This window comes from Mastigoproctus giganteus, chromosome 12 (assembly GCF_048544385.1).
Source record: "Mastigoproctus giganteus isolate SK-2022 chromosome 12, ASM4854438v1, whole genome shotgun sequence".
NCBI lineage: Eukaryota > Metazoa > Arthropoda > Arachnida > Uropygi > Thelyphonidae > Mastigoproctus > Mastigoproctus giganteus.
Window position 1 is genome coordinate 28,838,237 of NC_143586.1, and position 26,663 is coordinate 28,864,899.

General features: G+C 37.7%; 1 protein-coding gene across 2 annotated transcripts in view; it reads left to right on the plus strand.

Moving 5' to 3' along the window:
- The window catches only part of LOC150076824 (neuronal-specific septin-3-like), a 167,145-nt gene that overhangs the window by 64,894 nt on the left and 75,588 nt on the right, over nt 1–26,663 (plus strand). Inside the window, exons 1-2 of one of the 2 annotated variants that reach the window (XM_090386718.1) lie at nt 1,772–1,837; nt 4,951–5,106. Coding sequence is in view for 1 of the 2 variants with exons in the window: in XM_090386716.1 (XP_090242842.1) it covers nt 4,951–5,106 (156 nt within the window). In the remaining variant the exon portion in view is untranslated. Of the gene's footprint in view, nt 1–1,771; nt 1,838–4,950; nt 5,107–26,663 lie in introns of those variants that run through there. The other variant, XM_090386716.1, reaches the window with a different exon arrangement.

The following is a 26,663-nucleotide window of genomic DNA, read 5'->3' on the forward strand; positions in this document are numbered from 1 at the left end:
GACGGGCACCAGGAAGCAGCTGCCCAGGTGTGACTGCTTCCTGGTGGTGAGGGGACCTGAATATAATATTCAGGCCACCTGTAATATTCATACAAAGGATATGTTCGACAATAATACTAGATGGATTTGGACGAGAATCTTGGGGCCACCATAGAACAGAAACACAGATGATGGTGAGACTGGCACTTGACCACTAGCCTGACCGCGCGCCTTGAGTGACCGGGGTTCAAGCCCGTAACTACTGAATACGGTGCTGTTTCTTGTATTCTGTCTATCTTGTGAACTCCTCTGACCGTTTGGTTGTCCCGGAGTATAAACAGAAAATTTATTATTTATTATATCGTTACTCAAATGAAGGGAGCTTTGCGCACCAATAGATTTTACAGCAACTTCTACTTTGCTTATTGAAAAAATTGCCCTAAAAGTTGTTCCTTCAGAAGGCCGAACATAAAAGTTCGGAGGAGCAGAAATAGAAAATACTATTTTATATTTCTGTTGGTAACGGTAATGGAGAAGTCACAATGACGGTCAAAATGAATAATAGATTCCTTGAACAGGAAATTAAGAAGCTAGAGAACGTGACATCCAGAAACACAGTTATAATTTTTTTAGATAATGGAACAAACTTGAAATTCTTGTAGGCTGGAGATGTAGGAGGCCAGAGGTTTAGTTCCATGTATATGCATTCGTGTTTCAATCAGTTGCTTTGAGAGCAAATGTGCTTTCTGAATCCAAGGGTGTCAAGCACAATGAGAATAAAATTTAGGTTATTGTCAGGATAAAAAACAATCCTTAACAAAAGAAAGGACATGCAAAAGTTTAAAGGAGAAAAAGTACCCGTTGATATATCTCATTAGAATCTTTTCAAACTAATGTTGCTGTTGTTGTTATAGGGTTTTAGGCGCATCAGCAACTTAGGTCACATTACGCCGTATGTAGCATGTCAGTAAATTGCCTGTGTTCTCTGCAGTCGATTTCCTGTTTTTCTGAAGAAACCCCGAAACTCGGAAAAAACCTCATCTCAGACCCATAAAGTCAGCTATGTTGTGAAAAAGGCCCATAAAAATTCCTCGCGTCCTTGACTGGATTAGAACTCAAGTCTTTTCCACCAGGTGTGGTGGGGACGGTGATTATACCAACTATGCTTCCCACGAGGGCTTTCAAATTAAACTGGACTCAGCTGCACTAAATTCTTTCCAAAGTGTAAATGATGGTTAAAGTAAAATGGATTGGGGATTCAGTTTTTCAGTAATATCTCAATAATATTTCAATTATGTGTAATGTCAATATATGACTCGGTCAATGTGATACATCCTGAAGTCTAGATGATACAGCTACATCAGGGCCCCGACATAGGGGGCGGGGGACAAAAATAAAGAGAAAACTAAGAAAATCGCATAAAAAAATAAATAATATTCACCAGGACACAAACTTGTGATAATGCGCCCCTTTTATTTGGTCCCAAAGCGTTTATTGTGATAATTTCTAAAATAAGAATTGTTGTAAGAGTCTAACTTATGGCGTTGGCCTGTGCCCACGTTTTCAAGAAGAAAACAATAAACCTGTACAGGTTTATTGTGGTATTTATTTTTGGCAAGTTCTTTTACATAGCTCCTAATCGACAGCACTCTCCCCTTTACCCCTCATCCTGTTAATAAGTTGGCCAACTCTGCACCACGTCATGATGTCCTGTTATTTGAATGCGTGCGTGAGAACGGATGCGAATGTTGCAAAACTACACGAGTTGAAACCTTTCGGGTCATTCTGTCTGCGAGTGACTTGTTTACGCATCGAAGTACTGTATATGACCACACTCTTGTCTTGGAAGCAAACAAAGGTAAGATGAGTTTTATTTTAACTAGGTAAATGTATTGATAAAAGAGCAGTTACTTTTGGACCTTAATCACTTCGAGGACATCGTTAGTTTTCGTGTAAGCTGACGGTATCAATGAGGCAGAAGAAATAGTGGCAGTGATAAAGGTAGTCAATGGTGTATGAATACAGGAAATTTGCTGTCCTTGAAAGTTGAATGGCTGCTATTATCACATAATTTATTTAGAGTGCTTGATTAACAAGTGGGCATTTGCTATGTAATATATATACGACTTATTTGAAAAAAAGAATTTTGCTTTTTCATTCCAGAATTACGCTATAATTCTGAGACGAGATTATATAAGTTAACGTGCCATTTTGATCGTAAATAATTTTATTTATTAAATCAGGAATGGTCTGATGGCTAAATTGCAAAAATTCATTAATTCTACCCAATAAATAAATTTTGTAACTTTCCTTTTATAGGTGCTAAAATTTCGTAATTTAAAAACACAATTTGATTTAAAACAACAATTTTTGCTTTGTCAACTACGTCATGCTTATTTCTGTGTTGAACAAAAAAGTGATAGCGATCTTGAAAATAACTTATATTTTAAGCAAATAATATTTAATTGTAAGTGTATTATGTTTATGATTATTTATCGTGTTTAATTGAATTTAGCCTATTTTAAATATTCTTAATGTAGTATTATGAAAAGAAAATTTTCATAAACGATATTATACCTTTCCAAGATTAGGCTGATCATACAGTTGTCGTCTGGTGAGTTAATCACGTGTTTTTTTTTTTTTTTTTTGTTGCCCACTTTTAGCAACAAATTTACCAGAATAATAGTCGAACTTGAAATAATTTATATTTAGTCAAAGAATTATAGTATTAATTGAACAAACTATTTTTAAATATTCTTTACACAATCAAGAATATTTTATACTGTAATGAATAATTAATTATGGTATTATTAATTAAATATATGTGCCCTGGCTTTTTCTGACCACAAGTCTTTGTACGCTCTCTCTCTCTCTCTCTCTCTCTCTATTCCCAGTTTATCCATAGCATTTTCGCAACATCACAACTACTGAAAATCAGCTTTAAGTAGTTCAGTTTACAAAGCATACCGCACAGTGGTGATTCCGAGAAAAAGAGATTTATAGAGGGAATGTAACAGCTGTTACTTGTCCTGACGGTTTCTCTTAATCTGTAGTTGATGACAGCGTTCCCCATAACTTTGCCATTCCAAGTAGAATCCATAAGGTCAGTTTACAGATCAAAGGTGCCTCATTCTGTTTTATCGCTGTCACCCAATGTTGGTTGAAGAGTCGCGCTTGGGACTGAATTATTCCATTCGGCACGTGTGTATAAGTTATATTTATCATAATTATATTATGTTTACAGTTTTTCCTGTTGATTATTTTAATTTTATTTTATCTACTTTTCTTTGTTCTTTGCTAAATGTCTTATGTCATTTTTTCTTTTGAAGCTCTCTTTGGATCAAAACATTTAAAACCGTTTTTCCCTATTTTCGTTCTACCGCCTTCGCTACCAAAGTCTGACATTTCAGAAACGGAGCAATCACCTCGTCTCTTTTAATTCAATGATAATTAGGAAATCGCTTTGCAGATGGATCCCCAGACATTTAAAGGGGAACCAACACACTATTTTTGACCTTGATTGGAAACTGTCTTCTAGAGGGAGTTTTTTTCATATCACTCGTTAACCCCTATTTGTCGATCGGTATCCTCTAATGTTCTTTTGTCCTTCTACACAAAGTGGCCACTTTGTTAGGTACATCTACTCTTCATGAAATGAAAAGAGTAGATTTACTTCGGAATCATGTTCGTACCATGCGATATAAAGCAGGTGTGGAGATACGTCGGGATGCTGTATGTATGCAATTCAGTGGGGCAATTCAGTTGGGATCAAACATAAAATTCTGAAGGTCGCGGACGCGTGGATTCTGCGGACAGCAGGCTGCAAGAATAGTTCCTTGCCACTAATTAAATGCGTAAGCTACTTAATTAGTGGGCCTAATGGGAGGGCCAGAATATGGCAAAACAGCATTAGTCCATGGACATATATGGCCAGATGTCAACAGTGCAGGCTAGCAGTGCACGTTGGACCCTTGATACCACCTTGTCACTGAATCGTTATTGTATAGAATTTGTTCCAGAATTGTTGCGCCTACAGCGATGGCCACCCCGGTAAACAGACTGCTGTCCAGCTGAGTACCCGCAGAATGAGAGCGAAACAAGCTCTTCAGAGGAAAGATCTGCAACCATCCAATTTGCCCTCGTGGTTAGCAGAGTTGCTAGGATTACCGTCCTCTCCCACACCGGGTGGAAAACACCTGAGTTCGAATCCCGTCGATGACGGGAGGAATTTTTATAGGTCTTTTTCACAACGTGGCTGAATTAGTCGGTCTCGGGTGAGGGTAGCGTGATTTTTCTCCCGGAAACTCGGGTTTTTCATCCAACGAACAGAAAATCGACCTGAGAACACACGCAATTTACAGACAATATACAAGAGCAATATGGCCTTAGTCGCCGATGCTCCTAAAACCCAACAACAACAATCATCAAATTTTCAACAACAAGCAATTGAGGCAACCAACATCCCTGGACACGTTTTCAACACCCCTTTGATTCTATGTCACGACGAATCCAGCCTGTTCCGAGCACTAAAGGGGAACCAACACGCTATTAAGTAGGAGTACCAAATAAAGTGGCCAGTGAGTGTATATAGATTTTATAAAATATTAAGACGCAATGGCTTAGAAATTACATAGTCTTCACTATCTGAATCTTCAGTACAGGACTGTCTTCTGACAATGGCTTTAAAAAGTATTAATCCAATATATTTTCCTAGTCTGCTTCCTTATATAAAAAGCATTGTACTGAGATTATGTGGTATACGCAAGTTAGAATGGAGAATATTTTTATAAAGACAGGTTTTTAAAGCATATTTACTATTAACTGTTTCAAAGTTATTTAGCGATCCAATTTTGAGATTCGAGTGAAATAAAATAGAGAGTTTTTGAGACCAATTAGCCATTTTTTCTCTTTGAATGTTCTGTTGGCGAAAATTCCATTTCCAGTTGATCATGTGCTCCCCTCATTTTGCAGCTCTTCGTCTTACATTTTTGGAAGCTGATCCAGATGGAAAAGGATTCGTGGATTGTCGAACTGTTGTTTATCTCGTAAAGAAAGTGCTGGGAGACTCCCTGAAGAACACTGAAAACGAAAGGATTCTGGGCAAGGCGGAATTATTAGCAAGAAAAGGTAATAAATAATAACAGATATGATAAAAATAAATAAATAAGGAAAACCTTGGTAAAAAAAAAATTATTCGAAGGAAAACCTTCGAATAATCGAAACGGCATGTTTCGATTATCCGAACTGTCTATATCGGTTCGTATAATCGACGCCCTACTGTACTTCATGAAGGACAACTACTTTTTTTTTTTTATTATGTCAAAAATTGAGAGCTTTTTGACTCAGCAGTCAGTGTCAGGAAAAACATGGCAAGACCACTACGAAAGCTACCATGATTTTCTTCTTCTTTCAGCTGTGGTAACTTCGTCGATTAAAAAAAAAGTTTGTTTGTTTTTTTATGCTCGATATAAAATGATGCAATAGCATTGTATTTATTTAACATTGTAGTCCACTGTCATACGAGATGGAACTATCACCATAGTCGATCCTAGAATACAGAGAGCCCATGTGCAAAAGTTAAGTTAGGACCACTCAAGATCGTGCAGTGATATCCGGGGACCCAGGTTCTTTGTCAGTTTTGGGACCTCTTTTGTTATAGCTGTATTATACCGTTTAAGAAACGCCTTTGGGGCCCTCCCTTCTCTTCGGGATCAGGGTGCGTCGCATCCAGCACACTCCCTTTTACACAGCCCTAGAGCCACACAATCCTTGTCTGGTTTGTGGGAGGACCCCTTTGTTGGAATTTGGGGCCTTTTAAATCGATGGGGACGAGTGCATTATGCTCACTTCACCCTCCCCTCCACTTATGTTTGATAAAAGGGCGAGTTGTAACAGTTTTAAAACTTGCAATGCTTGTGGAGTGGAGCTTGTTGATTTACCTGAATCTTCATATTTTTTGCAGATAAACAGCAATAACGAACTCTAGTTTACGCGTTCCAGGAATTTTATAGAAATTCCACAAACATCGCACGAGCTTTTCTGCACTCCTTCTGTTGAATGTATTCGTAATTGAAATAGCGGAAACCTAAAAATAACCAATTGTCGCATGGCATGACTCTCACGATGAGGTCACCGGTGGCTCTAATGAAACTGTAGGCTGGCTGTGAAATTTCGCATCTCATTCACGACAATATTCAGTCACGCGACGCGAAATAAGGTTGCAGTTATGACGCTGTCATCGACCCGATCATAGTGTACGCTAATGGTCGCGCAAGTCATTAAATTACCATTAACGAATCCTCTAGTGGCAGTATTTTTTTTCCTTGTTTTAGTTCAGCATCATTAGGAACATCAATTCTTCCAAATTTGTAAAGCGTTAACAAGAAAGTTACAACTGGAACAGATTTTCGTATTTTTGTTTTTCGGTTGGTTTTACTACGTGCAAGCTTTTTCTTCCCTGAAAACAGACAAACCACTCCTAAAACACACTGCATATACAGACGTGAAGTAAGTGATCCATCACTGGCAACTTAAATTTCTTCTTTGGTGTAACGGCTGACTGATTTCAGATTGGAACATCTCTCACCTGAGGTATCATGAACGTGTAATTTAATTTTGAAACTGTTCATTGAAGATCATAATTTTGAACTGTTCATCGAAGATCATAACGTTAAATTTAATTTTGAAACTGTTCATTGAAGGTCATAATTTTGAAACTGTTCATTGAAGGTCATAATTTCGAAACTGATCATTAAGGATCATAACGTGAAATTTAATTTTGAAACTGATCATTAAAGATCATGTTTGTTTGTTATTTGGTTTTTAGGAGCATTAGCAACTAAGGCCATATTGCTCCGGGGACATGCAGTGTGGTCATTCCCTGACCTTTTCGCATCCTCCGTATTTGGTGGGCACGGGCTCGAACCCCGATCTAATCAAGAAGCGTGTGCTACGCACTGCTGCTCCTGCCCACCTGGCTACGGTGGCGCCTTAAGGATCATCACGTGAAATTTAATTTTGAAACTGATCATTAAGGATCATAACGTGAAATTTAATTTTTAAACTGAACATTGAAGGTCATAACATGAAATTTTATGTTGAAACTGTTCATTGAAGATCAAAACATTAAATTTAATTTTGAAACTGATCATTGATGGTCGTAATTTTGAAACTGGTCATTGATAGTTGTAATTTTGAAACTAATCATTGATGGTCGTAATTTTGAAACTGATCATTGAAGATCATAATTTTGAAACATCATTAAGGATCATAACGTGAAATTTAATTTTGAAACTGATCATTGAAGGTCATAATTTTGAAACTGATCATTTAGGACCATGACGTGAAATTTAATTTTGAAACTGTTCATTGAAGATCATAATTTTTAAACTAAATATTGAAGATCATAATATGAAATTCAATTTTGAAACTGATCATTGATGGTTGTAGTTTTGAAACTGATCATTAAGGATCATAACGTGAAATTTAATTTTGAAACTGATAATTAAAGATAATAATTTTGAAACTGATCATCGAAGATCATAACGCGAAATTTATCATTGAAACTGATCACTGTAAAGTGTAGATCATAATTTTGAAACTGACTATTGGCGATCAAAGTGAAATTTAATTTTTAAACTTATCTTTGAAGATCGTAATTTTCAAACCAAGGAGAAAAAATTAATGAGAAATATAGGGTGTCCCCAAATTATCTTTATAGTTTTAAACCATTTTTTCTTCGGAGCATATTTAAAGCACAGTTGAAATACACTATATTGTCAAAAGTATCCAGGCACTCCTGGGTTCGGAGTCTACCGATCAGAATGCAGTGTGAAATTGAGGTTAAGGCTGGACAAAGTTAATAAATCTTCTTCTTCTTCCATAGCGTTATCAATAACAGGCTCTTTGAAAGAATTGGGTGTTCGCGTACTTTTTGGAAATGTAATGTGTATATCAGTTATAAAAAACCAACTCAGAAAGTTTTTAGCCCCTGAGTTGCAGCCGTACTATGCATTCCTACCACTAGGTAGAGCTACATTCCATAGTGTCATGAAACAGCAGACAGATCTGAGAAAGCATTTTTTGTGTGTTGCAGTCAATCGTGACAGCAGAACATTTTCGGAATTCTGATGAAACGGATCCAACAAGCAAGCATCATTATTGGTTGATACGCGCGGTTTTGAAGACAGTTGTTTTTAAAGATAGAACTAGGGGCAAACTTTCCCTATTGGGACTGTTGGGAAGAACCTGTTGAAAACATTAGACAATATATATATATATTTTTTTTTTTTTTTAAATTTATTTTTATTTTATTTTTTTTTTTTTTTTTGGGCAGGGTGCAGTGGACAGCTTAATATACCCAAAAGAACTATTTGGCCAGTTATTAGAAGCACCTTCATCCCTTTGTATATCGTTGCAGATTGTGCACCAACTGAAACTCAAAGACAAAGTGAAATGATACGACTTATTCAGAGTACCTCGAAACTGGCATGATGATTACGAAAAAGTTGATCTTGAGTGACGAGCTATTTCATCAGTCGAGAGTAGTGAATCGGTACAATTTGAAGATAGGAGAGTGAAAACTCTCAACAGCTAACTTAATAATGAAAGGGACAGTCCCAAGATTTGCAGCAATATCAGAAGGAAACGTTTACAGATCGTTCTTTGTAGAATCGATAAAAAGAGGAATTGCTTATCTCAACATGAAACAATGTTAGCGAATGCCATAGCTGCAGGACATTCGAAGTCTGTTTTACTAATTAACCGAAGCTCCACCACACTTCTTAATCGATGCATTTGGCATGAATGGTCTATGGAGTGGCCTCACTGAGGGAATTTTTTTTTTTTTCCCTGGTGGTTTGTTAAGGATAATGTCTAAGTGTATCCATTGCTGGTGACACTAGAAGAGCAATAAAGTCCAATGCTAGTGCAACGGTTCCATTAATTTTTCATAACAATTTTACAGTTGGTCTTCATTTTAGCTCATTCAAATCCGTGAATGAAATGGCTTCAATATAAGAAAATGTAAAATAAAATTATGGCGATTGTCTTTCCGGATGACAGAGGTGTGTTCCAGCAAGGATAGTGCTTCCTGCCACGTTACCAGTATTGCTGAATGGTTCGGTACATTCGTTCTTCCGTAGTGCATTACCAAACTAACACCTAGTTAGAAATTTAAAAGGCGCAGTATTGCTTTGAAATTGTATTCGCCGGACAATGGGGATATGATATGACATTATCTGCGCAATAGTTGGAAGGATGATTTTTGGATAAAGGTTGGTTAATGATAGCTTAAATAGGATTTCCACAGGGGGTGAAGGAAGGTGTCGTTATTCGCAACTATGTAAAACAACGTTGCCTTACTTTGTTTACTTTACATGTAGATCTTCAGTAACCACTCGTTTCAGCTCCTGAAAAACCTCCATGCGAACTTGCTGCTGCTCAGGTGTGAGTAGTCATGGATTCTTATTCCATGTAAATCCACCTCTTGGTGGATCTACATGGAATTACGAGAGCTGTTCAATAAAGAATGACCCTAGTTTTTCATGAACAACCGTACTGCTTACGATTTCTAGCTGAGCTGCGGAATTTAAGATTAAACCAAGCTGCATCACATAGCAACTGCGCAGTTGATTCGTCATCAGGATATGCCCTTGGTGTTCTGGCACATAACAATGGATGCGGCACGCGAGGAACAGTATGCTACTCTCAAATTTTGTTTCCTTCTCAAGAAAACATGGACTGCAGTCCATGGTGAATCTAAGCTTCCATATAGCACAGCTCGTAGGTGGTTTAGAATATTTAAAGATGGATATGATTCAATCACAAAAATCGTCTGTCCTGAGAGAAGATAGTCGTATAACAGTAAGGCAACTGGCAGAGATTTTGAGAATATCAGTAGGAGGCATGCACGGTATTCTCCCAATGACCATTTGCATATAACACGTGTTTATGCACACTGAGTTCCAAGACTACTCACACCTGAGCAACAGCAAGTTCGCATGGAGGTTTGTCAGGAGCTGAAACGATAGTTACTGAAGATAGTGAGGTTCTTCACAAGGTGATAACAGCAGGTGGAGCATGGATTTATCATTTCAACCAAGAAAGTAAGCAACAAAGCTCTGTTTGGAAGTCAACGTCATCGCCAACACCGAAAAAAGCAAAAGTTGTGGCTTCTCCAGGAAAGGGTATGGTCATCTCTTTTTTTGATATTCAACGAATGGTTTACTAGCATATTGTGCCACGTCGTACGACTGTTATGGGACCTTAATATAGAACTCTACTGCACACTTAGCAGGATCACATTCGTTGCGAACGACCGCAAGTGCATGGATTCTACATCATGACGATGGGGGACCTCATACTGCTCATACTGTCATCGAGTACTTAGCCAGTATTAATGTCAAATGCGTTCCTCATTCGCGCTACAGTCCTGGCCTTGCACTCTGCAATTTTTTTTAATTTCCAGAGTTAAAAGAATCAGCTGCGAGGAAAACGTTTCCAGTCGAAGAAGTTGTAAAGACCTCGGAGACGATTCTTGAACGCATGTCAGAAAATGGCTTCCACGTTTTTTATGATGGTGGAAACGTTGGAGTAAGTGCATTTCATCAAATGGAGAATACTTTGAAAAGGACAATCAAAATATTGATAATTAATAAAAATACGTTGGGAAAAAAAATTAAAAGATCATTTTTTATTGAACAGCCGTCGTGATTTGGTTACTAAGGTTTATGTTGCTGATTCTTTCTTTGCTCGTTTCATTGAAAGGCCTCTCTTCAGTTCTCGGGATTAATCAGAATTATAATTGAAATACTGAAGAAAAACAAGATATTAAGGAGGACATAAAGAGGGAGATAATATCTATTAAGAGGTACAAATATAAATTTTCGAACTAACAAAGAGTCTTCCGTCAGCGGAAAAGCTGCAAAATCTTCGACTACTTATCTCCATGAGCGTCCACCCATTACACCAGTACCGCGCCTCTTACTCGATGAAATAATTGAGGTGTTGATTCCAACAGGAAGTATTAATGTTTTTAATACGAATCTATAACTGCTCTTGAAAAGGTTTATAGCGGATCAAAAGACCGCAACAGCAAGGAGGAAAGTACTTTGGCCACTACTGCCTTATTGCAAGGTCGATTTACGGCATATGGGTCGCAAAAAGTAACAGAGAGATGAATAGTAGGTGAAGAGAATATGAAGTGTGCAGCTTTCTGTATTGTAGAGGCGTACTGTACTGTACTAGTGTGTCACTGATGTACAGTACTTTCTGTACTGTATACTGACATAGGCTCGTACATATTACTGTTTAAAGAATGCGGTTTATTTTTAAAAGTTAAGAGAAAATGTCATTAGCTGTTTGGAAATGGTGGATAGTTTCTTTACCATGTCAGTGCCCTTTCATGTATATAACATGAATATTTCACGTTATATACGCTGCCCTACCATTAATATCCGGATACCCCTCTATGGATGGGGAAACAGATCCTATCCATGCAACACGTCACAGAACCTGCTATAAATATGCACACTGGGCTTCGAACAGACAATTGCAAAAGTGAGCATGCAAGATGACACGTTCAACAGAATTGATCACCTCAATAAATGCTAGACGCCGATTAACATGGTGTAAAGAGCGGGAATCCTGGACTGTAAGAGCAGCGGAAAACAGTCATATGGACAGAAGAGTCGAGGTTCGCACTCTACCAGTCTGATGGCCGTTCCTGGGTGTGGCGAATGCCAGGGGAACAGTTCCTTCCTGATTATATACTCCTAACAATGAAGTTTGGTGGAGGCAGTGTCATGGTATGGGGCTCCTTTCATGGTTTGGCTTGGGCCCATTAGTCGTTATCGACAAAACCATGAATTCTGTGCAATACCAGGATAACCTCGACAATTATGTACTTCCAACCTTATGATAATACTTCGAGGAAGGCCCATACCTGTGTCAGCAAGACAACGTGCCATGCCATACTGCTCGGGTCGTAACAGAGTGGTTTGAGGACACGGTTGTGGAAAAGTTGGATTGGCTAGTCCATAGTTGTGATTTGAACCATATCGAGCATCTTTGGGATGTATTGGATCGTCGGGCACGTACACGTCGAGATCGCCCAAAGAACGAGGTCGAACTGGTGGCTGCGTTTAAAGGCCGAGTGGAGGAATATGTCACCTGACATTTATAAAAAGCTGGTTGAGAGTATGCCGCGATGATCGAAGGCCGTCATAAAAGTAAAAGGTTTCAGCACAAAATATTAGATGACACAATAAAAACTCTTTTTTTGTCTAAAGGTAAGTGTCCAGATATTAATGATAGGGCAGTGTACATAACGATATGTTTTATACATTGTGTGTATAAGATCAATCAAATAAAATGACATTATATTTTCGATTAATATTAGGCATATCAATACAGAGTTTTGGGAAACGTCTGGAGTTCAGGCGAGTCTTGAAGTTCTGTCCCAGTCATAATAGATGTGAAAGTGGAATAATGTGTGCGTGTGTGTGCGTGCATCAAGGAAGTGATAATTGAAGCGGAAATCCTCCAGATGTTAAGACCTACGTTTCATGATGTTTCTTTAAGCAAGACTGCCCTGTATCAGTGGATGAACCTTTCCAAAACGGGAGAAAATTTTTTGGTAACCAACATTCGAGTTGACCTTCGTTCAGCTTCAAACCGTGCTGAAATTGTGGCTAAAGTGTGGGAAAAAAACCGTTCTGATTGGCTGACGTTTCGAGAGAAAAACCGTGCTACTCTCTCCAGAGACCGACTAACTTATCCACGTTGTGAAAAAGGCCCACAAAAGGCCTTTTTCACGAACTCTGGTCTTTTCCACTCAGTGTGGGGGAGGACGGCGAATCTACCAACTGTGCTACTCACGAGAATGTGCTGACTGGCAATTAACCATCCGAATAATTGCCGAAGAACTTGGAATATTCTTTGTTTCATGTTAGGCAAATTTTACCAAAAACTTTAGCATGATGGAGTATCGGCAAAATTTGTTCCAATATTGTCGGATGATGATTGAAAGGTTCAGCATTTAAAATTTCGCCATAAGCCGAAAAGAAGGGTGGTGAAACATAGCTGTATGTCTATGACCCCGAAACGAAATTTCAATTGTCTCAGTGGTATTGACAAAACTTGCCCCCCCCCCCACACACACTAAAAAAAAAAACACGAGGTTCGGTTTTTTTTTTTTTTTTTTTTTTTTGACGGGTGGGGCCTCTAATCGAGAGAAAAGTCCGGGGGAAAGAAGGCCACCAGCTATTTGAAAATGGATTTCTTTTTTTTATCCCTCACACATATACCGCATTCTCCAGCCAAGGATTTTTGACCCATGTGTGATTTTTTTTTCTCTCTTCTCCAAACTAAATATGAAGCAGAAAAGACGAAATTTGATCTCGTGGGTAGCACAATTGGTATAATCACCGTCCTCTCCCAACTGGATAGAAAACATCTGAGTCCGAATCCCGTCATGACGTGAAGAATTTTTATGGGTCTTGTTCACAACGTGGCTGAGCTAGTCAGTCTCAGGCGAGGATAGCATGGTTTTTTCTCCCGGAAACTCTGGATTTTCGTCAAGAAGTAGCAAATCTGCCACAGAACACACTCAATTTTGAAGTAGATCAAGTTAAATGCTATGTTAAGGTAATATTTAAATTATTATAAGCCGGTTCTAATGCAATATTTCTTTGATTTGTAGTGCTTTGCCCGCTTATGCTTTTATATAAAAGGAACTGCAGTTATTTGTTGAATTACTACAGAAAAGTCAACTCCTCCTTTTCCTTTCGAGGAAGCTGGAACGCTTCCTGTACACAATTCCCGACACTGCTGGAGGGAAGTGATAATCGGTAAATGAACTTGGCGGTATTGTTCTTCCTTGGAGAGTTAACTTATCTGATATTGATGATAAATTGTGTCAAACTTTGTTGTCTTATAAATGTTCCGTTCTTTAGATTATATCTTGACTGGATCGTTTATGATCTTCATGATCTACTTCGAAACCCTTTAAAAGCATGAATTTTGCAAATATTATTTTTTTTAAACAAAATTACGATAAATAGTGGATAGAAGGAAGGTTGTTGTAGGAACATTAGTGACTAAAGTCATATTGCTCCGTATATACTATCTGTAAATTGCGTGTGTTTTGAGGTCAATTTTCTGTTTGCTGGATGAAAAACCGGAGTTTCCGGAAGAAAAAAAACTATGCTATTCTCTCCTGAGACCGACTAAATAAGCCACGTTGTGAAAAAGGCCCATAAAAATTCCTCACGTCGTCGATGAGACTTGAACTCAGTTCTCTTCTAGCCGGTGTTGGGGGGGAAGGGACAGCGATCGTACCAACTGGGCTACCGTCCTAATTCTGCTGTCTCATTTCAGATAAATTTATATACCGATTATGAACAGTACCTTTAAGAATACGCACTTTTATAAGATATCATTATTAAAATGACAGTGACTCTTCTAATTTTAAATAGACAAAACTCCTCCTCCTCTTTCATAAATGCTGTTTCGCATACTGAACCACTCATGCGAAATACATGATGGAAGCGCATTTCTCCTCCAGTTGTGAAACTCTGGAAAAAGTTTTGATATATACCGCATTTTTCACATTCTTGTTATAAGTATAATTTTAAAGAAGGAACGTGAATTTTTATTATTAATATAATTTTATTATTTATTGTTAAATTTAAGAATACAAATACGAATAAGAATACGAAAAACTTCTGTACAAGTACAGATTTTCTTGGTATCAGATTAAGCTAATCTGTAGAAAAAATTGCAAATTCAAAATAAAAAATAAATACAAAAATAAAAATAAATTAATTAATTTAAAAAATAAATACATACATAATAGAAATCATAGGCAAGTATCTACTTTAGCTGAGAGTTGCTCAGCTAAATTCCTATATTTCCTATATTCAACAGAATTCCTATATTTAATTTAATTAAAAGATTTTTTGAAAACTTTGGAAGCTTGGTCTTGTCACAAGCAGTCCATGAAGTATAATTTTTTTTTCTCTATATCTAAAAATTAGTGAACGATTTTCCTTGCATATTTGCACACCTCATTGCACAATAAAAGCCGAAGATTACTCTCTTACAGTACCTAAAATTCCTGTTAGGCGCGTTAGCATATACGTAAAACGCCATTGTCTTTACCATGTCCGTCCGTCCGTCTGCATGTAATAATTCGACTTTTAGTGGATGGATTTTTATGAAATTTACATTTGCCTCTTATAGAAGGATTTTTTGAATCTACCCAAATTTCATTAAAATTGGACCAATAGAAATCCGTCAGTTATTTCTTTTTTTCATACACATCGCATAAGGCTATCCATAATTCATTTTAATAGAAACTGTACGAGTTCTTAAAATTAATAATGAATAATAAAATTCAAGATTAATTACATATAAAAAAAAATGAACGAAATTCTTATGGGATGTCACCAGCTCGGCTCTCAGATGGTGAGTGGAGTTTGAAGGAATTTTTTTGCTTGCATCGGGATTTGCTTGCATTGTTTTGCAACCCTCATTTTAGACAGAAGCTAGATTTTTGTTTTTTACATCCATCTTATTCAACAATAACTGGCAGTGCGTCTTCAAAGACCCGTAGTCATCCACCTGTAACGTACTATTAAAATGTATTCCAGACATCTGTCACAGGAAATTGGTCTGGGCGATGAACCTTATTCAACCAATAGTACCGAACGTGATCTTACTATTATATTTAACCTTGTTCTGTGCCAAGCTTCGTTTTTGCATGCGTGCTGTGGGAGGATTTATGTATAATCTATAGTTTGTCTTCGTAAACAACTTAGAGTTTTACGAAAATAATAACCAGTTGGCGTCTTCCCAATAATCGTTATTTATTTTTATCTAAACGCCATATTATTCTTCATGTTCTACACAGCCATTCGTAAAAACATGTCACAAAAACCTGTCCAGAGTTCGAACAAGTTTTCATGACGTGGGGATGATGATGGCATAGGACAACTGATATATTGGCTTAACGCTCACGATACTATGGAGACTGTGCTGCATTACAATTTGTATTGCATCACAGAAAGAATAGTTTTGCAGAAGGAGACTGTTTTTGGCAGGTTTTGAATGAATACTTTTCTTGACTCCTGTTTCACAGGACTCAAGAAAAGTATTCATTCAAAAAGAGTTGAAATTGGAGAAACTACATCTGCCACACAGTTCTGATCTTGTACTTTCTGATTTTCAGAATTTGGATCGCTTTAGACAGAGCCTAATCAGGAATTCGTGGGCCACTTCAAAAATATATGGTTAGGGTTCATTTTCAATGGGACATTTTTTCTGCCAATTTAGACCCCCCCCACGGGGCCCTGGAAACTGCACTTTTCCCCTTCCATAGTGTAGTAAATATGCCCCTTTTTGGGGCATATTTACTACACTCTTTATAAGACGTTAATGGAACCAAAAAGCTTCTAAGGTCGCTAGCAGTGCCGGATTAAGGCACGGGCTAGCAGGACATTGCCTGGGGCGCCATTCTTTAAGGGGCGCCAAACACAGAAGAAATATATATATCCTTAGTAAGAGGGCGCCGAAAAACCATTCTGCCCGGGGCGCGGAAATACCTTAGTCCGGCTTTGGTTGCTAGAATAAATATCTAAGTAAGAGGTGGTTAAACTGAAAAATAGCTTTTCAGAAATGAGTTACGAAATGCTCTTAACCTGTGTGAAAATGAAAATCATTTCAATGATTATATTTCAAGGATTATAAGAAAAGAAAGACGTGGAAAAACGACTCACTGATAAAACCTTGAACACGTTGAAAATACTGTATATGAAATAAAATTACAAGCATTTTCACTTTTCCGATTTCTGAATAAGCGCTTAAGGGGATTTTCTGTCTGCTGGACGAAAAACTCGAGTTTCCGGGAGGAAACACCATGCTACCTCGCCTGAAACCGATTAACTCAGCCACTTTATGAAAAAGACCCATAAAAATTCCTCTAGTCGTCGACGGGACTAGAACCCGGCTCCTTTCCACTCGTGTGGTGAAGACGGCGATTCTACCAACCAGACTACCCACGAGGGCCTTGTCTTGGTATATAAGTACTACTAATTTTATCAGTGTAGTTTACAAATACCATATTCTCGAAGGAACCTTGGGTAACAGACCGAAAAGGGAAATAACGATACTTCAAAAAATTTTGATATTAATTTCGTGGCCCTTTTTTTTCCTGAACCTTTATTCCAGCTACCCTTTTTTTTCCTGGACTGTTTTTCCCAATAACATATTTAAAATATGAACTCTAATTAAATTACGGACTGTAATTTATTTTAGTATTTTATTCCCCCTACTTCCTCGAATTTTTCATCTGTTAACATAAATCACGTTTCATACTTTGAGTCTCCATTTTAGAATTGGCTGCAACAACAATATTTTTAATATATCTTCCTTATACCATACGTTTTTATTTAACCTTTTTCATTTATGCAGACTCTGGGTGATGTCATGCAGCATAATCTGCATATCCCGTTGTGATGATCCATCGCTAAATTGACTTAGTCATGCCTTACCACTTTGAACTTTGGACTCACTTCGTTTGCTTTTCAACCGCGGTGCAGTTCACTTTTTTGCTTTCGGTGGGACTTTTTCTTCTCGTTACTATGCCTGCAGTGTGTTCGGGTTTGCAAATTGTGGTTGCTCTCTGATCGGTTTGCCTGTTTTGCTGGACAAAAAATCCCGAGTTTTTGATCAGTGGTCAAATATATCGATCTCCATTTTTTTATGACGAGTGACATCAAGCAATCTGATACTAGAAGATATTGCAAAAGTTTCAAGTCGCTGTAGTTTTTACCCCTTAGATCTGACAGTATCCACTTAAAAGAAACGTAATTTTTTTAGAAACATGATATTGACTTTGACCCTCACAGGTGATAAGGTGGATATTGTCGCTGCTTTCCATACTGTGTGGAATAGGCATGGGTTCGATTCTCGGAACCAGGCGAAGTTAAGAAATATTTTCCGTCGGAACGATTACCTTTGATCTTGTACTGGTGTAGGATGGAGGATTGATCTTGCACCATCATTTGAATCACAGTAGATTCAAGATGCATAATGCTGTGTGAGCCATAAAGCAGGAGCTGTGTTGTGTGGAGCTGTTTGTGTATTCGTATTGCACGGTCGTGATGGGCTTTTACTCCTCTGCCTCTGCATTACTTTGTGAAATAGTGAGAATTGATGTATGAACAGTTACAGAATTGAAATCATCTGAATTTATTTTTAGACCAAAATTAATTCCGATTGCTGAATTTATTTTGTTTTTTCAGATAGCGAAAAAAGAAAAATCATTTCTAAATTTCAGTAGTTCTGTTTTGTTTCAGTATTGTGTTGCCAGAATATACACCGAATGACTGTTCAGGGATGGAACCACCTTTGTTTGTTCTTGACTAAATAAAATAAAACTTTTACGAGTTTGTTTTCACACATCGCCGAGTTAGTCGGTCTCGGGAAATGATTGCATAATTTTCCCCCGTTTCTCTCCTAAACCTGGGTTTTTGACCTCTCAAAATAGGCAAAATGACTGTAGAATAAATAAAATCTTCAAGCTCAAATATACTGGTACATCGTTGCTTCGCCGAAAATTCTAAAGCAGCCAATCTATGTTGACTCCACCATGTCTCCGTTAACCTTCTCCCCCCACAAAGGAGTTGTTTCCTGGTAGTTAAACGTAAATATATCGCTTTCGTAAATGAATTGTGTTTGAATTTCAAGGGTTCATGAAGACATCTTTCCACATCATCCCACAAATGATCAATTACATAGTGATCTGATTTGTGCAGGTCTTGGGAAAAAATGTGTGGTCCCCATCTTGTCTCTCGAGCCATTCACATACACAGCTGACGTGGTGACCAGTCATATAATCGTCTGGATAAATCAATCAGACTAGATTACCAAGTACTGGAGTAGAGCATGAAAACATGCTCTACTCCAGTACGAACAGACCACAGGATCTTATCTTAATGAGTTGCAAAGTCCCAGCATTAAAGGCATTGTATATCACTTCATCTTCATACTTGCGGTCGTGTCCGTCGCTATCGGCATTTTTTTTTTCCTTCTGAATTTCATGGAAATAATCAAATGATAGCCATCTTGGAACACCCAGTATAAGTAACTGTCCTTTGTTCCCTAGAACGTATAGACGCGCACCGACGATTAACCCACCTTTGAAGTTGGTACAGTTCTTTCCTTTCGACTTACAGGTCCTCATCGGTCCTAATAAAATACTCGTGCAGTGCTGTGGTAGAAATGTGATATTTTTTTTTCAGTAATAATTTTTTCTTTACTTCTTTCACATGATACAAAAATAATCTTTTCAGTATTCGACTTTCTAACTTTTACAGCAACATTTTCCCTAAACACAATGCCAAGGAAATGCATTTAACCCATCTTTTCACATATCTCCTCATCCTCCCTCTGTTCATAGAATGAACTATTCCGTATCTGTTTCTCTGAATATATATAAGTTATATTCCCAGAACACCTAAGAGAGTGTTATCTGTTTTATTTCACTGCGAAATTCATCCATCACTAAAATCCTCCAGGTGATAGTCATAAGTCACGAACGACGCTAAAGCGGGTGTTGGCTCGTGCGCAAAATATTGGTTTAATGATTTACGAACTCGTTTGCCGTGTCTGATCCATGGCAATCTTGAGATAACAATAGACAGAGAGCGTTAACTGTCAAAACATCGCCATGCACGAAAAAGTCTTAGCGTTCTTGTTGCGTTCGCCAAGTATCCACGAAGGAAGAAACGATTTCAGACTTTTAAAATCCCAAGGGAATCTTTGAGTTATTTAGCTTCAATCCAAAAAAACACCTGGCACAGCGTTGTAAATGGAATAGTTAAATAAAGTACATGTTATTATCTATTGAAAATTTAAAACTGAAGAACATCAAGATGTATAAGATTCTAATATTTTTCTTTTAATCCTCTGTGTTGAAACAAAATGGCAAATAATAATTTTTTTTTTATTAAAGAAAATGTTCTCTTATACACAGACGCGACTACAAAGTCACACAAATTTACATCCAATCATTTGGACAAAATCACAATCGTATTTATTGGTCACGTGGCAGAGGCAAGCCGGGCGCAAACGTTCAAGGGGCACCTGAAAACCTGAAATTTACATACACATATGAAGAAAATTTTAAAGGGAGCTCCAAATTTCAATTGGCACCCGGTGCCACAAACCCTAGGAACGCCCCTGCGTGGATTACAATCACTTTCTTAGATTGGACAGATAAAAACAATTTTACGAAAGTAGCAGAAACAGAATGAAAACCTGGAAACATTCCTGGTTTGAAGAGATTGAAACAAATGGCCATCATGAAGATCAATAAAAATGTTATGTTCTTCATTATTGAAGTTCAGGGCAAGTTCCAGAGTAATAAATCAGTAATTCTGCCTAGACGTTAAGTGCTGGATCCCTGGAAGAAAGCCCTTGTGGGTAGCATAGTTGATATAATCATCGTCTTCCCCACCCAGGCCCCTCGTAGGAAGCATAGTTGGTAGAATCGCTATTCTCCCCACACCGGGTGGATAGACCTGGGTTCGAGTCCCGTCCATGACGGAATTTGAACCCAGATAGTATAAATGGAGTAATATGGCTTTAGTCGCCGATGCCCCTGAAACCATACTACTACTTATACCCCACACCAGGTTTTTTCACCTGAGTTCAAATCTCGTCAATGATGTGAGGAATTTTTATGGTACCTTTTCGCAACGGGACTGAGTTAGTCGAGAAAAGCATGGCTTTTTTTCCTCCTGGAAACTCGGGTTTTCGTCCAGCAAACAGCACAGCAATATGGCCCAAGTTACTGATGCACCTAAAAGAAAAACAGGAAGAAAAATCCGTAGTTAATCTTTAGAACATGGATCTTTCCGACTAGAAGTGATGGCATCTGGCGTTGCCGAAATGAAAGTTAGGTTGGTTTATGCCACCAATTCGGGACGGATTCAAGCGAATTCCGTCCCGAATTGGTGGCGTAAACTAACCTAACCTGTTTTCACTAGTGCCATACACTAAATTACGGCATCAGTTTTCTCATGAATCTGTCCCAATTTGGTAGCCGAACTAAGCTAACCTTTTTTTTTTTTTTTCACTAGTCGAAGATGAAAACCAATTAAAAAAACTTCTACTACAAACGATGTCCAGGTTTGCCTGGTTCATTCCTGTCCAGCGTATTCCTGCCGGCTCTACTCACAGAATGGCATTCACTCTAACGCAAAATTGCAGTGATCAGCAGCCAATCACGGCAAAGCAGTGGGCAGAGCTAGACATCCCATCACTTCTAGTCGCAAAGATCCATGGATAAGCACCATATTTTTAAGTTTAACCAAATCTGTTCTGAAATAATTGGACGAAGCTAGATTTTTTTTTTTTTTTTGTATATATTTAAGTGCATTAGCAGATGTACATAATTTGCCTATTGTCTTCACCATGTCCGTCTGTCTGTCCATATGCCCACATACAACTCTACTTCCAGCCGTGCGCTGGTTGGAGGAATGAATAGGAAATAGGTAGATGCGCAGAAACTAAATTTTTGCTCTTCGCGCATAAAAGTTTGTTGCTTTTGCTCTTTTTTTAATTTTTTTATTATGAATCATGAATTATTACTATTTGCTAACGCGCCTGAGATGCAAAGCACACATTAACTGACTCGTTATTATTTATATATTGGTATTATTAATTTGTTATTGATTTATTATAAATAAATTTATTTATAAGGGTGTATTCTATAAGAAAACAGCATCTTTTTGTTTTGAATTGCATAACCCAACCAAGGAAGCTTGAGAAAGTAGCAGAAATTTGGCCCCATTATGTCTGCTTAGAACTTATTATGTTAAATTGTTTAATAGCCCTCGAGTGAAATGAATCCTTTTTAAATTCTTACCAGATTACTCAGAACATGAAACGCTTATTATTGTTGGAAAAGAAAAGTATGGCGCAGTATTTAACTCAAGGAACTCCTTGTAATTATAAAATACTGAAAATATTTGGCGTAGTTAAACAAATGTGTCACCGAATAAAAATAAAAAAAAAAAATATTGTTGATAATCAGAATGAACTGCCAATGAGTCTGATTTGGTCTTAGTTTTGACAGCCATGGTTCTAAACTGACATGGAGGTACAATACGCCGACCGATATTAATTCAATGTATGAGCATCGACCGCCTTTTATGTGGTACTTCCTTTGTGAACTACTCCTATTTACCAGTTAGAAGTTCTTAGAAGTGATTTGTCGGCATCTTTTGATTTTATTTCAGCTGCCGAATGAGCCAGTTCCAACTTGAGAATAATCTTAGTGAAGCCTGAGCCGGAAGATCCACTTTAAATGACTGTAATGTTTTTTTTTTTTTTTTTTTTTCGTTTAAACATTGACTGTTTTACTATCGAATAATTTTTCTCATTTATAAAAATTTCAAAAAATGCTGTGCTCTCTATTTTTTGGAGTAGTAGTTTAAGAAATTCTAAATCCCTCTTCAGAGCCACTCGTTCCTCAATTGACTTGTTATCAGAGGGGAACATCGGTTATTCGAACTAATTGTTCATTGACCAATTCAGATAAAAGGAAGTTGGTTTTATGGACTACTGTAATTATTGAACAAATAAGATCAGCTAATTTTTTTTAACCACTGGGTGCGTTTGAGTCTTTCAAATATTTGTTTACGCCAGAGAGCAATTTAGTAGTTTATATTTTTAAACTTTCGTGAAAAGCAATGTCTAATGTCTCAACTGCTACATAAGGCTGAAGGTATATCAATCTGTTTGTTTAGGCAAATATTTAAAAACAGCTCCAAAATTTAACAACGTATTTCCTAACTGAAGTCATAGCTTTGTGTAGTCCACTCAATGGAAAGGTGACAGTAATTGTAACAATCATCATCATCATCATCATCATCAGCCATTTTCAATCCACTGCAGGATGAAGGCCTCTCCAGCAACTTTCCAGTTGCTTCTGTTTTGAGCACTGGACATCCATTTACTACCCACAAACTCATGAATTTCATCTATCCATCTCCGCCTTTGTCTTCCAGGTTTTCTTCTAGCTCCTCTTGGATACCATTCTGTTATTTTCTTAGTCCATCTGTCATCATGTCTTCGAGCTATGTGTCCTGCCCAAGACCATTTTAGTTCTTTAGTTTTGATAAGAATGTCCTTTACTTGAGTTTGTTGCCTAATCCATGTGTTTCTCTTCTTATCTAACAGTCTTATTCCCAATATGATTCGTTCCATTCTTCGCTGTGTGGTTCTCAGCTTCTCTTCCATTCTTTTGGTGAGTGCCCAAGTTTCACTTCCATAAGTCATGGTGGGGAGTATACATTGGTCCATTATTTTACGTTTCAGACAAACTGGGATATTGCTCTTCAGTATGTGACTATATTTCCTGAATGCTATCCATCCAAAATTTATTCTTCTCTTGACTTCCAGCCATTTATCATTATTACAGCTAATAACTTGTCCCAGATAAGTATATGACTCCACCTTTTCAATTACTGCTCCTTCAATCATTATGTCTCTTTCTGTGGCATACTTGTTCATCATTACTTTTGTTTTAGCCATATTCATCTTTAGTCCAAAATCCTTACTAGCTGTGCATAACTGATTAAGATTTTCCTCTAATTCTTTGGGATCATGGCTTATGACCACAATGTCATCTGCAAATCGCAAATGGTTTAGGTACTCTCCGTTCACATTGACTCCTTTCTGCGACCAGTCTAATCTTCTGAAAGCTTCCTCAAGGGCAGCAGTAAACAGCTTAGGAGATATTGTGTCTCCTTGTCGAACTCCTTTCTCAATTTTAAATTTTAAAATTGTAACAAAGTGTAGTCCAAACAAAATTGACTACACATAGCTTTGTACAGTCTACTCACAGAAAGGAGACATTCATTGTAAAAGAACACCACCGCGTGATTATAACGTGTTAACTTGTAGTTTGGTTGTGATAGGGTTTTCGGCGCTTCAGCAACTTGGGCATATTGCGTCGTATAATATGTCTGTAAATTGCGTGTTCTGTGGTCGATTTCTGTTTACTGGACGAAAAATCTGAGTTTCCATGCTACCCTCACCTGAGACCGGCTAAACTTAGTCAAGTTGTGAAAAAAGCCAATAGAAATTGCTTGCGTCATTGACAGGATTCGAACTTAGCTCGTTACCACCCGGTGTGGGGGAGATGGTAATTATACCAACTGTGCTACCCACGAGGGCACTTGTAGATGAAGAAAAGAGACTAGGATTAACAGTACAAAGGGCAACAAAGTAGGTTATTGGCTCAATTTGAATGAAGGAAGAACGGTATCTTAGCGTGGAATAGGATTATGCAAGAAGACCGTCACTAACGCTTGTGATTTTCTTCAATGTCCATGTGCCTTTGTTTAAACGAACTGTTTCCTTTTTGTGTATAGAGTATACACTGCCCTACTATTAATACTCGGACGCCTGCATATCTACAAATAACCTTTATTTACAAGAAACTGATAACGTGTGCTGAAACCTTTAGCCAGTCCCCGTGTCACCATCTCCACCAGTTGTTTGTAAATGTCCTCCGATATTTTCGCCATTCGGCCTTCAAAGATGGCGACCAGCTCAACTCTTCTTTTTGGGCAGTCTCTCCTCACACGCACTCGATTATCCAGTTCATGCCATGGGGTATCTTTTTATTTTAAGTTGCATAGGCAAACCAAGGAGGACCGAGAAAGTAGCCAATGTTTGGCCCCATTATGTCTGCTTAGAACTTATGTCAAATTGTTTAATAGCCTTTGAGTTAAAAGAATCTTTTTTAAGTTCTCACCAGATTACACAGAACATGAAATGTTTGTTATTGTTGAAAAAGAATACAAATATTTTTGAACCCTCCCTCGTATATCCATCTTTTGTTTAGCTGGAGTTTAACGCCCTGTGTCATGGCCGGATTTAGGCTATGAAGGACCCTAGGTACAAAACACTGTAAACTGATTGCAGTATCAGAATTCAATTTTATTGTAAATTTTTAAGTGTGTTACAAAAAAGAATGTTTTAAATAAATTTAATGCATTCAACAAGTCATTTTATTTTAAAAACTTATTAACAATTAAAATAGGGCTGACTGAAAAAAAACTTTTATAACTGAAGGGTTCTCTGTAAACGCTTGTTACTCAAGGTGTTCGCAAAGAGTTACCACTACTGCTTTCGGCGTTCGTATGAAGATCTGAATGGAGAATGTGATGCACCCCACCCTCCATCCCATCCTACTTGGACTGGTAGACGGGAATTACGTTTAAAGACTGCACCTCGCGGTGTTGGTCTGTGTGTATATTTGTGCACACTCGTGATTTAAAAGGTAATATTTCGTTTCCGGTCCATTTGTCCCTCTAGTTAGACTTTGTATTTCTATAATGAATCAGCCGTAATAGGTTCTTGTCAAAGGTCTAAACTTGGTTTACTTACACTGTTCATTATCACTTCCTGGACGGAAATAGATGACGAAAAATAAAATAATTGTAATAAATCATTAAAGATATTAAAAAGAGATAAAAATTGAAAAGCAGAGTTTTTCTTAAAATATAAGTCATAAAGAACTTCGTTATCCCTTTCATACTTTTCACGCTTCTTCAACCCTCTCACCGTTCCCTTGTCCTTGGAAGTGATAGTTATCAGTGCGGGCTAACCTAATTTAGACCTTTGATACGCACCATTTATCGGATACATGAGTCAATTTTCTATTTTGTGCCAAGCTTAAGTTCTTACTCAGTTCGTAGCTCCCTATAAATATAAAAAAGCTGATTAAAAAAAATTAAATTCCATTTCGAAAAATCCATAATTAGTGGTAAAGAACTGTTCTTTAGATCCGCCACCTTCAGCATTTTATCTGTTTTGGTCCGTAGCCAAAAACGGTTGGCTACGGCCCATTCAACATTTAGTTACCAGTAGTGTTTTCTGTGCTTAAGATCGGTGTGAAAACGTTTGTGTGCCCTCATATTGCCCCAGTTGCATGGGGTTCTTATATATACTATCCTCCGCTTACATCTAGCCTGATACCCTGTGAGGTTTACATTTTTCCTACATAAAATAAAACAATTGAGTTACTTTCAATCAGAAGCAACTGGAGGAACTTTTGAAGAACATGTCAAAGAGCGGATTTCCACAAGTTTTTTGAAGATCGCAACGCTGGGAGACAGGTGCATTGGGTCAAAAGTGGATTTTTACGAAAAGGACCATCGGAATTTGGACGTAACTTACATTAAGATGCCAGGGGAGTTGCCGGATTTTAGAGATTTTTCAACCTATTGGTTGAAAAACTTTAGAGGAGTACATTCGAATATATATTAAGCAAAAGCAACTCAACTTATTTACATCTGTAAACATTTATAATGACTCTCTCTCTTCCTTTCATCTTTATTTTTTTAGTGGGGGCTAGCAGGTTTTGAACTGCATTAATTCCGACAGAGGAACAACCTTTGTAAAGAATTGCCCTGGTATTGCACTACATGAGTAAAACCAATTTCGTGTACAGGCCAGTACCGTAGTGACCTTTTTTCGAGCCCCTACTTAATTAATGAAAATTGCAAAAACAGGAGACAGCCAAAGACGCCGAGCCCCTAAAGAGCCCGGAGGCAATTGCCTTGCTTGCCTACATGGTAGCTACGCCACTGGTACAGACGAAA